Raw genomic sequence first — 13,416 nt, forward strand, 5'->3', positions numbered from 1 at the left:
AAGGCAGCAGCACTGGCAACTGACTGGATCAAGAGCTGCCGAGGGCCATGAGCCAGCACCGTGGCAGGCACAGGGTGCCCATACCTCAGCTGGGCACATCCTTCATGTGTGCAAGGCAGGACCAAGCTACCTTTGCCTAGAGCTGTGTGATGGACCAAAGGTGGATACCCCCTTGTAAACCTCTGCTATTGGAGCTCCTGGCAGCACTGCCCAGCAACACCCTGGCAGCAATACTAAAATGCTGTATTTTGTGTTTTATTTATTTATTTATTTTTGGATAAATTCTCTGTGATGTTCTCAGTAAGTGAAAAAAAATAAGCAGTACCAATGCATTTGTTCATTTGAATGCAGTTTATTGCAAACAAGTAACTTCAGGTATGAAAATCCTATAAATTATGAGCATTTATATAATATACTTTTGCCAAAGAAAAAGCTTGAAAGAGCGAAGGTATCAAAATCTGGCTCTGCTGAACTGAATGGAGCTGATTGCTACTCAAAGGATTTTTCTCCCTGTTTTCACCAAACTGGTTTCGAGAATACCATCATTCAGTGTCAATATTAAATCACGGATCCTCAACAGGCTGCAGTCATGCACAACTGATTTATTACCAGAAACTGTTTTTTGGTTTGTTTACATTAAATCAAGCTGCCTGGTTTGCTGTAGATACACAGCAAAGCAAATGAGAAAACTTTTTTTACACCAACAGGGTGAGAACTTAATCCAACTTCTATTAACAGGTAGAAAATACTTACAAATAAACATGTTCTAAACCATCCCCTTCAAGTCAAGCAAATCTGTATGACTGTTTATTTCCCTTGTAAACATTTATTTTATTATCCTTTAACTTACGGAGGCTGGTATTCCCAGTTTTTAGATTAACATATTTTGCAGAAATGTACAGCACAAATTCCTCGCTGGTACTCAGCTGGCTTTATTGGCTTACTCTACAGGATCCCAAACATATAGAACCATTTACAGAAAAAAACGTAATTTCTCTTTAGAATACCACATTTTACAAGATTACAGTTACAGGGTAGTTATTTCCTTCCACTATTGCATATTTGCATATGTCAGCAAACGCTTAACATTCTTCCAAGACAGACATGTTTTAGAGATCAATTCTGACCATAAATACATAGTTTATATTAGTCCTTTTATGTACAAGACAAATTATCTTAGTATAAAGTAATAATACTTATCTATCAGTATAGATTTGAATTAGACCCACTTCTTTAACGAAGTTTACAGTACAAAAGATAAGGACACCAGTTACCTACTATCTTTTCATCTTTAGTTTCTTGTGGAGTATTTGGTGAGACAAGCACTGCTTGCTTTGATAAAATATATTATTTTAAAATATCAGTATATCGTCCTTCCAGTTACAAAAATATAAGAAATTTATTTCCTACAGAAATTTTATTGAATTAAAAAGTGTATCAAAAATATGGATCAACATTTTAGATCACACATGAAATTATTAAAATAGAAACAAATGCATAATTATTTAAAAATACTATCTTCTGGCTTGCTATTTCATATAAAAACAGATCAAAGCTTAGTTAGAAACTTAATGGCCAGGGATGAGTTTTGGCTACTGAGTAATAACACAACATTCATTAATGTGGCCGAAGAAAAGCCGCAGGAAAACAATTGCGGCGCTTCATTTCAAAGGATAGAAAGTTCCATGGTGACAGTGGGAATGGTGGGAAAATGCCAGAAAGAGGTGGTAATTTAGCAAAGGGCAAAGAGCACTTTTCACCAGTTTCACCTGCTTCGTGGGATAAAAATACCAACCTGTGCGGCGGCGGCCCAGCCCAGCGCCCGCTGCGAGAGGTGCCCCGCACGGGGCAGCCACAGGTTGCACCACTCAGCTCGTCTTACCACTGCTAGGACAACTTAGGATTCAACTACAAGGTTTGCATAGGAAATAGGGTAAATCCTTTTACATTTCGCATGGTTTAAAGTGCTGGGTTATTAATCCAACTTAATCTGTTCCAAGTCAACGGCAGAAGCCTGGCAATTCATCTCAACCGTAGCCAAAGCTGTGTCGGTTGTGAATCTGCCCGCATGCACGCTTGAAAAGCAGATTTCCATGCTCATCTGTGTTAACATCCATGGCAATTTCACAGTTCTCCAACAGTGAAAATTCCTATTACACTAAGCAGTGCTACGGCCCTTGCTCAAGCGCGTTAGCAGCACTCCTGTAGCACACAAAGCTCATTGAGGAGAAAATTCCTGGCATGGAACCCACCTCACATGACACGGCCACTGCCTGGCACAGCAAATGCCACCAGGACATCGCTGCAATGCCTCCCAAGAATACAGAAGAAGAGCATTCCTACAAAATACGCTGTAGAAAGTGATTATTTTCATTTCGTGTGGGTGTTAGGTGGGATGGATCAGCATTATGATACTTGGTCTGGTAAATGAGAGTTGGAGAAACATTTATCAGCAATGTAACCTGTTGGTTTCCTATTACAACTTGTAAGAAGATGTAGCTAGAGCAAGATTTTATCTATTTTAGCACTGTTCTACCTAGCTGGCAGCAGCCTGAGCCACTGCTTGCTGACTCAGAGGAAAGCCATCTCTAGCCCTACACTGCCCAAAGCCCTACAGTTGTTTACCTACAGAAGGTAATATTTGGGGATGGATTTTTTTTCCCCCCTGCCAGGAAAAAACAACAATAGTGAAGCCACATATTTAATACAAAACTCAAAACATTCAGCTAACATGAACTACCAACCTCTTTGAAACTTAAGATTGCCCATCTATAGCAGCACAAGAACTGGCTCAAAGTATTTTACATGTTTTTGCCTGCCCCAAAACGACTGAGCTATCTTGCCATCTTCGTACCACAGGCTGTCACAGCTCTGATTCCTTATCTATCTCGTCTAGGTAATATTCATCGTCTGTGGTAGTATCAGAGTCCGAGTCTGAGTAAGTAGCTGGGTCTTCCTGATAGATGTCCGTCAGCTCTCGGGGGGATGAGGCAGCTGATGATATTTTGCTCCCAGCAGAACTCGAGCTGAAAAGCGTAGCCCTGTTTATGGAAGGGGTCTCCCCATCTCGGAGAGCACCAGGGTTGTTAAGAAGACAAGGTCTCCATAATCGCCCTTCTGTGAGGGACCTCTTGATGTTTTCCAGGAAGGCCAGCTGCTGTTCTTTGCCAAATATACCAAATTCAACGGAAGGATACATCAAATTCCTAGTGCTGTAGCATTTCTCATCGTCTGATGCCCAGTTCTCATTTTCATCACAAGACAACAGCTCTGAGGAAGATTTAAACCTCTTCCCATGTATGCTGTCCTTTGGCAGAATATTGCTTCCAGAGGCAAAGGTCTCATGGGAATCTTGAGCACAAATACCCTCAGAAAGGTGACGCTCTCGTTGATTTTTTGCTCGATTCTTGCACAACAGATAGCTCTGCAAGTTGGCGTTTTTTAAGCTATTGGACTGGGCGGTGTTTTGATGCTCGCCAAGCGCAGTCTGAGAAGTCAGATTTTGCTTTGGACATATGTCCGTCTGCAAGCAATTATTTACAAATGTGTTTGAGTTTTTGTCAGTTAAGAGTGGCAGGGGAGGACTGCAAGCACTGCTGCTAGCTCTTTTTTTCTCACCAACCACTGGGTCTGGTGTAGTAGCACTGAGTGAGGTGGGCTGGCTTCTGTTTTCTAACCCCAAATCAAGCGTTTGGGAATTCTTATTTCTTGTGGCTACCGCTTTATCTGGAAATAGGGTTGAAAGATTTGGCCTATTTTCTACTTTCATTGTAGTCTTTTTGGGACTGATGGCTTCCTTCTGGGTGTATAAGCTTGCAAAAGACTTCCAATTTAAGTTGTTAACTAGCAAAGAAGGATCATTCACATTTTCACTCTTACTATTCTCAGCTGTTTTCTGTATTTGTGTATTCCTGTCAGGGTCTGGACTCTTATTCTGATTTTCATTCTCAGACTGCGGAGATGACTGATGGCAATCTGCTGAAACCAGTGAGTCAGGGGACATGCTGGCCTCTAAAGACATGGCATTCCCATCATTCTGTGAAAAAATATTACTTATGTGTGGTTTGGGGGGTAAATTTTTACTTGAAAATTTTCGGCTGGTTTTGCAAACAGCTGCCAGTTTATTTTTAATGGAGGCTCTGTTTTTCCTTTTTTCTATATCTTTGACTTTGTCTCTTGTGCAGTCAGAGAGAAGCTTGCTCTCGTTTTCTGCACTCTGTGTTAATTTTTGGTCTTGTGCAGCCCTGACGGCTTTATCTTTACTGTTAATGTTCGCGCTACCCTCACTGGGCCTTTCTGATTCCTGCAAACCACTACAGTCTTTACCCATCTGAGTACTCTCTGAGTTTTGTTCTTTTTTAATTTTTGAGTTCTTTAACTCATCTTTATCTGTGCTGATCGTTTTGTCTAGCTGAAGTGATCGATCAGCACTGGAAGTTGTGCTTACCTTCAATGCTTTGTTCTGAGACTCTGACAGCATTTTGCTAGGAGAGTTTAAATCATTTGCATTACTTCTTGAGGTATCAGCTCTTAACTGCAGTCCACTGCATTTGTTATTATACAGAGGGGTGGTTTGGTGGAGGAAATTTATTCCCTGTTTGACTTTGGTACTGTCCCTTTCTGCGTCCTCCCTGGGAGGCAGTGGCCCATCAGCACGCTCCGTGTTACTGATCCTTCCACGAGAACTCTTCTCCCTCCTGTGGAGGAGTAAACTCTTCTGATTTTTATTTGTACTTACAGTAGCAGGCTGATAGCAGTTTGCAGAGCTTCCCTTCTGTACACCATTCTTATTTGTTGAAGTAGAATAAAAAGAGTTGTCTAAAAGTCTGTCTGGCTTGGGAGGGGTTGATAAAGTGGACGTTTGTGGTGCAGCTGTTGGAGAAATGTCCTCCTTTTCTTTCAGATGTGTTTTCGTACTTTGGTTGTTTGAAGTATCAGAAAGGGTCTTACCTGAGTTAGCCGCTATTGCAATGGGTTGTGGACCACCGAAAGAAATGTCTTTTGTCACCACATCAGGAAGGATGCTGCCTGTTACTGAAAGGTCTGCTGAACTACCCTTCCTGTTATTGACCGTACTCACTGACTTCGCAGTACATACCCTCTCAGAGCCAGGAGGGAAGTGCGAATTCTCTTCTTCACTGTTAACAGCAGTTTCTAAGTTCTGAGGCGTGACCAGAGCTGAAGATACTTGGTCAGAAGAATAGTAAGGCACCTCTGTTTCTAAAGTACTGGGGAAAAAAACATTTGCTAAACTCACGTGACCTTCATTCTTCTTGCTTCGTATTCTCGGTGTCTGAGAATTGTCATCAGAAAGAGGTAAATCTGCATCCTCTGCATTATCCCTGAAGAGGTTACAAAATGTTTTTGAATGCCTCCGTGGCAAAGTGTAATAAATTGAAACTAGCTCATGATACTTGACATGATCTTCATCAACACAAACTGTAAACGTGCTTGTAGTTTTATATTTCTGCAAACCGTTTCCCCCTTCCTTACAGTCCGAAAACACAGAGGATTCTCTTCTGCTTAGATGTCTACATCTATCACTCAGTTCAACTGACGTGCTGCCACTTACTGAATCATTAGGACTTCTGGTTAAAGGATTGGGGTAATCTCTATCTCTGTTACTTGTAGCAGCATTTAATGGTGCTGATGTTAAAAAGGAGCGCTTTGATTCTAAACAAGACACATCTCTTTGACTAGAACAAAAGGCATCAGCTCCACTTGGGATTTCAGACCTTAAGCAATCATACATACTTCTTCTATTTTCTCTAGGGAAAGAGATGGGTGTATCTGACATAATACTACCAGCAATGCTGGCTGATTTTCTAGGTAAAGTGTAATAAATAACAAGTGGATCAGAAGACTTAAAGCTGCTTCTGCTAGGGGAGCCAGTAATGCTGCAGCTACTGGTATGTCTCAGTAAGCTGTCTTGCTTGTGAAGCTTTTCAGTTCCAAATGAATCATTCCTTATTTTCCCACTTTCTTTTTCAAGGCAAAAATAATTTAAACTATGTTCAGAGGTCTCAGGGTCTCCATGTGTATAAATACTTCCAGAACTTCTGTGTTGTGGAGAACTAGCATTGAATTGTCCACTATAGTCCTTAGTAACTAAAGTGCTTGTACTTTGTGGTGTTTGCTGTGAAATCTTCTTGGTAACACCAATTCTGCTCACTTGAGCTGTTTTTCCACCTCCTGCATGAGATTCAGTAACTGTGCAACTTGCTGAAGAGTTAGTTAGCGTTCCTAAACATTTAGAATTGTCTTTATGAGAAAGTGCTTGTGGAAAGCTTGGTGAGGAACTAGATGAACAGTCAGGAGGCCAGGACGTGCCTCGACAGTTTGATAATTTTTCGGTGGATGGAGCAGAAGCAACATTCAGCAGTGAGGAAAATCCCTTTGGAGGAGCTTGGTTAACTGCTTCTGCACACCGGTTATCCTGCTTGATGCCTTCTCTTTGTCTCACATAATGCAGATTATGTTTCCGTTCCTTCTGACTTGGAAGAAAAGGTTCCCTTCTGCTCTCATCAGCTGGCAGAAGACAGGGATGCTGACTGAATATGCTGTTGAGTGGGCGATCATTTTCCTTCATTTGTACATTTCTTTTATCGCTGTTTGATGCATCCATTTTTGCAGTATCTGTTCTGGCACTGGCTTGGGTTTGTCTCTTTGATCTCAGTGAGTTAATGAGAGATGCATCACCCTGCAACATGGCAAATGCAGAGTTATTTGAGGGAAAACTCTGGGCGTTGATGTAGCTTGTATCTGCTTGTTGAGAAACAGACCGTAATGGCATGTCTTGAACATCCACTTCATCTGGCAGTTTCATACCTTCAACATTTTCTAGTTGTGTGAAGTCTGCCTTAGTGCTTCTTTGGGTAACAATGACTGAATTCCTTTTCAGTCCTATAGGTTTTGTTTGGTCCTTCAGATTAGGTAAGACTGATTCATCACTTCTGATAATAGCTGAAGAAACCGAAGAGTTACAACTTAGCCAAGGCTGACAGCCCTCAGTGAATTCTGAAAAAGTTCTGCTTGCACTTCTTGTTATTGTTCTGTAATTTGTATTTTCTGGAGAACACATGTGAAAATCATTCTGCAGGTGCTGTGAAGAAAACTTGGCATTCCTTGTATGAGTCCATTGCTGGTCATTTAAATTAGCCATAATCACTTCAAAGCTGGCATCAGGAGAAAGAAACACATCATCACTGTGGTATTGAGGAAAATCAGTCCAAGGATAACTCTCTCTCCTTCCGTAAGAATTTTTTTGGTTTGCATACAACTTGCTGTGAGAATTATCTCTATGGTATGACCTGGAGAGATTATTTTCTGATTGGTATAATGGATAATTTTCCCAGTTATCAAAGGACAATGGAGAAGTAGCTCTGTCAGGGCAACTAACTCTACTAAAGCAATTACTGCTTGAAATAGATCTTCTGTACTGGTGCTTTGAGTGGTAACATGTGTATTTCTTGTTTTCTTGCAAAGAGCTAGGATATCTACCATGGTCTGTGGCATGAAACTCCATCAGTGATTGGGTTCTAAACATTTTTTCTTGAGCTGATGTTTGTCCAGGAGAGTCTGGTGCATTGTTCCATACGATCGAAGACAAAGGAATTCTCTTTGGGTTTTGTCGACCAAACCTTGGGACAAAACCATTGTTGCTTTCCCTTGTCAACGGATGTTGTAAACCAGATGCTGAGAGCTGTTCAGAAGACACCGATGACGGGCATCTCCGAAGGGAACACACAGAGTAACTCCTGCCAGCTGTATCCCTGTTCATGTAACTCTTGTGCCTAAATCCACTGTTCTGCGTTACGGAAGGAGGATATAAGCTACCTTCTGAAGACCGCCCAAAAGAGACAGTAGACAGCCTGCTGCTTAGCAGATGAGGATTGCCATCGACTGGATCACCGTATTTATAATCATCTTGAAAGGTTTGTTGCCAGTTCATATACGCACTGTGCAGTTTCCTTGGTCTAATGAAAATCTTGTGTTCATCTCTGGCTCTTATTGTTCTCAGTCCATCTGGGAAAAACGTGCTAGGCATGTCACTCCAGTCATTTCTGTGTTGCCCTCTACTAGCAGTCTGTCTCTTTGAAGTAGGGAAGGCACCTCTGTTGTATTGCACACTTGAAGCACTGCTGGTAGAAACCGGCCTGTCCAGCAGATCTTGGGATTGTTCCTGGGCCAGCTGGTCATCCAGATCACTTAGAACTGCACAGGGAAAAAAAATAAAGATACTTGGTTTTGTTTTCTTAATAATCTTCTGACTATTTTTGTTAAAATTGTACTATGTTAATAATTAGGATGGGTTTTGAAAGAAGTCAATTTCTCAACATGCAAAACCTCTTCCAAACCACACATTCCTCATCTACAGGACCTTTCAGTGGCCACCCATTATGACTACAAGGAAAAAAAATGCTCTGCTCCATGACTGATCTCAGAAATGCTTTTTATGTAAATGTCGGTCTTCATGCTGTTTATAAGAAAAACAAAACAATTTGAAGTCTGAATTCTTCCTCACTAGCTTCCTCATGGGAGGAGGGAGAAGAGGGAGGGAAGGGCAAACTTCCCAAATATAACCTGTAAGCAAAAAATCCCTGAAAAGAATTCCCTATGCTTGTAAGCAAACATGGACCCTCGTGCGATCACAACATGCAGTTACGATCTAACTGTAAGGAAACACAAAAATCTGCAAATCATCAAACAAGCATATTCAGTAGTCTCACAAGTCCACTGTTTGTTTCATTTGGAAAATAAGTTCTTCAATAAATTGTTGTTTATTTTTCTAAAATGGACACTGAAAATGGCATTTTCTGGTTGAAAAAGGGTAAGAAAATAGTTAAGAACCTATGATTCATTCTAGCAACAAAGCTGTAGTTATAGACACTCTCAAGAACTGGAATTAAACACTGTGCAGCTCAGCTAACCAAGATATTCAGTCATAAGACTAAGTAACAGCAATGTATTTACAGCATTTTTATTGGCAAAAAAAAAAAATATGCATTTGCTAACTGTATTCTTTCTGTATTTTGAAAATAGCACACACAAGACAGAACCACAAATGGATCTGGCAGTTCTGTTACAGCATTTCCTAACTCAGTTAAATAAAAAAAGACTGACTGATCAATCCAAACAAATCTGGGCTGATCATACCAGATCACTAAGAAAACATTGTTGGGTATATATGGGTGGAATAAAAAGTGAGAACAGATTCTAAATTGTTCTGGTTTTCTAAGTTTCTCTTCAGCACAGAAGAGAGAAGAGTTTTGAGATAGTCACATTAGCACAAGAAAAAACAGGAGTCGTTTCTGAGTCTTCTGTTTTGAGGACATCAGCCAATCTTTGGAGAGTTTTTCTGCCAGCGGGCAAATGTGCGCAGTTACGACTGATACCCAAAAGTGACGATGGGCATGTGGGTTTCTGAAGAACCACCGTCCACCATGCAGTGCTCCCTGCTTCCAGCACTGCCAACTCACCCACTGCTTCCTGATCATGCTTTCAATCCCAGCTGTGACCTCTTGTAATTTTGGGTGGCAGCACACCCATCATCTGGGCCTGATCCTGCCTCGCTTCTCAGCAGTCAGAAAAAAAGAACCAGCAACATAAGACTGGTTCTGTGAGGGCTTCCAGAAAGGTAACTGAAGGCCATAATGCCTCTCGCTTCTGTGGCTTGAGGCCTTACAATTCATAAAAGCAGGCCCAGTAATTCATTATCAAAATTATGCATGCAGGAAACTGCTATGAAATACTTCTCCCATAACTATGTGTCTAGATCTACAGAAAGAATATAGGCTCCTGCCAGAATAAAGCAGAGGGAGACGCACGCTTTTCAGATGTGATTCTTCTGGACTGGATCAGCAAGAGATAGACACGTGCTCTAAGAGGGACCAGTGACACATCTTAAAGTCTGCATCAGAGCAGACAAAGCCAGAAAAAAGTGTCCACTGCACCAGAAATAAGCCATATCTTTGCAGCTCAAGCTTTTGCAGAAGAAACTATTCACCATAGTCACTTCTGACAGCAATAGTATCAGAACAAAGTAAGCACGTGTACTTACCACTGAAAAACTCCTTCTCTAGCTGTTCATTCCACTCCTGTGTGCTTTTTTCCATCATTTCATCTTGTTTTACATCAAAAGAATGACCAGCTGTATCAGTTGACATCAGGGAATTACACATTTCAGCCTGTTAAAAAGAGTAAGGCAATGTGATTTTAGATCTATGCATATAAGTAGATTTGCTCATCAGGTCCTCATGCTGTAGTACGTGTTGGACATATAATAACCTTATAGTAACAGGTGTAGTTTACTCATTTTTTTTCCATTTGCATCCTCACTGTACATTATCTCTTAAATTTTCCAAAGCATTTTTTCCTTGACTAGCACATTTTAAAATCTACACACAGAACTCCCAACAGAAACTGAATAATTGTCACAGTCAATTTTCGTATTGCAGCATTTTCTCTTCCCACATCTGATCTATTAGATAGTTTCAATACTACAGCTAAGCCAGCACTTTGAGGGGCTGTGATGCCTTCAGCAGCAGGAAAAATGTTGTTTTATTCCCCATCAGTCTGTGTTTAGCTTACACGCCAACCTGGAGAGGTTCACACCCTCTGCTGCTTTATTTTGGCTGAGACCCTTCCCCATGTTTTTCATAAAAATTACCCAGCTATAGCAGTGTATTTGTATAATAGCCAGGATTCTGTGAATCCTAATGAGATCTCTGTCTCAGTCACATATTAATAAAGATTATCCCTTTGTTTTTGAAGTATGAGAGAAGGGTGGTGGCCAATTTACCTCCTCTATAGCTTTGATTATATACTGTACACCTTCTTAGTCCCCTCTGTGGTTATACCATACAATTGAAGGGGACAAAACACATGTTAGTAATACATGGCAATAAAGTAATTAAAATAACAAATATAATCCTTGGAGGAAATCTGTTTATTTCAACAGAGTACACATAAATTACATCAGATATAAATTTGTTTCTCATACTTGAACTGAGCTTATGCTTCTAACACAGAACATTCAACCAAAAGTTATTTTTCTACTGTCAAAATTCACATATACATGGGTATTCTGTGCATGGAAACATTGCAGGAGCACACTTTAGCTTACTGCCTGCCCATGTCACCTACCATTTTTCACTCTTGTACATATGAAGGAAAAAAAAAAGCAAATAAACTATTCAAAGTCAGTTTTTATCTGTTTGTACTTTGGTTACAATTGCCAAAAGATGTGAAGAGTTTGGGCTATGACATTATTCATGCAGTAGTCTCATCATAGGAGAGAACTGAAAACTGATCAGAGCTAGATTCAGTATTACCTAGAAAAGTTTTTGACTTGTATAGTTAACAGGGCAAGCTCATTTCACTGCCTTCAACAGGTTCACAGCACATTTTACTCACTGTTTAAAACAAGAATTGCAAGAATATTATTAAAAAAGATATTATATCAACAGCCTAAATGAAGGGGATTAGTATTTGGAAAGAGCTGTGATTTACACATTGTTGCAAATAAAGTTGGTAAGATGCTTACCGTTGCCATTTCTTCCACTTTCGGAGCTGTGCTAGCAGAACTGTCATATCTGTGAGGAGAAGGGTTTAAATGTTGGCTTGGAAACGGAACATGAAATCATTTTATGCAGTAGTAAATAACCAGCAGTTTCTTTTTAACAACTACCAAAAGGCATTTGAAAAAAAGTCTTCCCTATGATGAATCCCTTCTCCCCCCCCAAAAAAAAAAAAAAAAAAAAAAAAATTCCTGCTAACCAAAAAATGCAAAAATGCTGGAGAAATTTACCATTTGGTTTGGCCTTGTCAATTTGCAAATATTTTACCTGCACAGCCAAGTATGATCTCAACCTACTGATATCTTAATGCTTACAACAGCCATAAAGTCTTTGTTTAAATCCAGCATTACAATAGGATATTATAACTTCCTTTTCCAAAGAACAGTAATGTAGCAGGTACTATGAATAGCTGGAGTTAACCATGTATAAAAAATTGCTAACTGTTTTTATCTGAAACTCTACTGTTTTTCTCTGCCATATTTCCCTACATACACGCAGAGCTGTGCTGTGTCCCTGTGAAGGAGGTGAGACAGACAGCAGACTGGTTTTGGTGTAAATTTGGAATTTGCTGCTACCCATCCCAAACAGCCTTTATTTATCATTTTTTAAGACGTACTAGAATAGAAAGCCTGTCTGTTTTCCTAAGCTACACAGGACTGCAAGGGTTTGGCTGGAGTGTTTGTGAGTAATGCAGCTGTCAGAGTGAGCCAAGAAGCACTGCACATCACAGGCATGCTGCTCTCCTGGGTCACTTGCAGACATATAAATATATAAAGAAATGAAAGGAACAAGAACAATATTCGACTTTGCTGAGTCCATTCTAGCCTACAAACCCTTATCTTACAGATAAGCAAACCCAGACCCTTCAAAAGCCCTGAAGGAAATCGTGCTCCATCTGTGCTTATTGCCACTCCTTCCTTGTCTCAGAAAGGCTTTTTCCCAGGAAGTTCTCAAGAGAAAGAAAAGGGGGGGGAAGAAGGTTCTGCTCATTCCTGTTTGTCTCTGAGTCTTTTTGAATGATCTTGTTCTTAGGCTCTTAAAACCTTCTTGTGCTCAGGTAGACTATTTTATTGTGCTTCTGCAGCAAGTAGAAACCGGCTTGTTGGCAGGTTCTTTGTGGCCAAGCCTTTCCTCCTGAAGTGCTTTGTCATTTGTTTGCAATGTGCTTGCAGGCAGGGAAGAACAGTTGAAAGGTGCAATTTGTTTTTGCTTCTGTAATTGTGAACTTTAAAACCAAGATTCCTCTCTGCCATGGGGTCCAACTGAAACCAATGGAAACGAGCCTGGTGACCTCAGCGGGCTTCGGATCAGGTCAGGCTCTCTGCATCTGAATTTCCTAGTTTTTCTCAGTAGTACTGAACATGAACAGCCATTAATTCAGAGGGTTACCACTCCCTGTGAATAAGGTTTACAGAATCAGGACTCAGAGGCATATGCAACTCTTGTTTTATACTAAAATGACATTGAATATATTTTAATGCTTCTACCATGGATTAAGAATTAAACTCGTGTTTCAGAATTTTTATGATTTCCTGCAAACCAAGTTCAATGAAAACCTGTGCTTTAGCAAGTTATCTCAATTTTCATTATATGCATAACAAAAATGCAAAAGCTTTGCTAGAAGCTCTCTTCTTCAGCTTTACTGTGCAAAGCTGCTCCCTACTGTTCTCACTGCTCAGTGCTGTGCCTGGTGCAGAATTAATTGCTCCACGCAATGAAGCTTACACGAAGCAGACTCTTCAGTGAGAAATATCTTCTGATAGTCTAGACAAAAATTAAATTTTCATTTGCACCTCTGGCATTATTCTAAATTCCTCCACGTCTTTGTTGTCACTGT

General features: G+C 40.3%; 1 protein-coding gene across 6 annotated transcripts in view; it reads right to left on the reverse strand.

Moving 5' to 3' along the window:
* Positions 1 to 332: 332 nt before the first annotated feature.
* The window catches only part of EXPH5 (exophilin 5), a 34,511-nt gene continuing 21,427 nt past the window's right edge, over positions 333 to 13,416 (reverse strand). For all 6 annotated transcript variants that reach the window (XM_068670500.1, XM_068670537.1, XM_068670530.1 and 3 more), the window contains 3 exons: positions 11,546 to 11,594; positions 10,061 to 10,187; positions 333 to 8,214 (listed from right to left, as the gene is read on the reverse strand). In XM_068670500.1, coding sequence (XP_068526601.1) covers positions 2,864 to 8,214; positions 10,061 to 10,187; positions 11,546 to 11,594 — 5,527 coding nt within the window. In that variant the 3' untranslated portion in view covers positions 333 to 2,863. The remainder of the gene's footprint in view (positions 8,215 to 10,060; positions 10,188 to 11,545; positions 11,595 to 13,416) is intronic.

The sequence above is a fragment of the Anas acuta genome, chromosome 1, assembly GCF_963932015.1.
Source record: "Anas acuta chromosome 1, bAnaAcu1.1, whole genome shotgun sequence".
Lineage (NCBI taxonomy): Eukaryota > Metazoa > Chordata > Aves > Anseriformes > Anatidae > Anas > Anas acuta.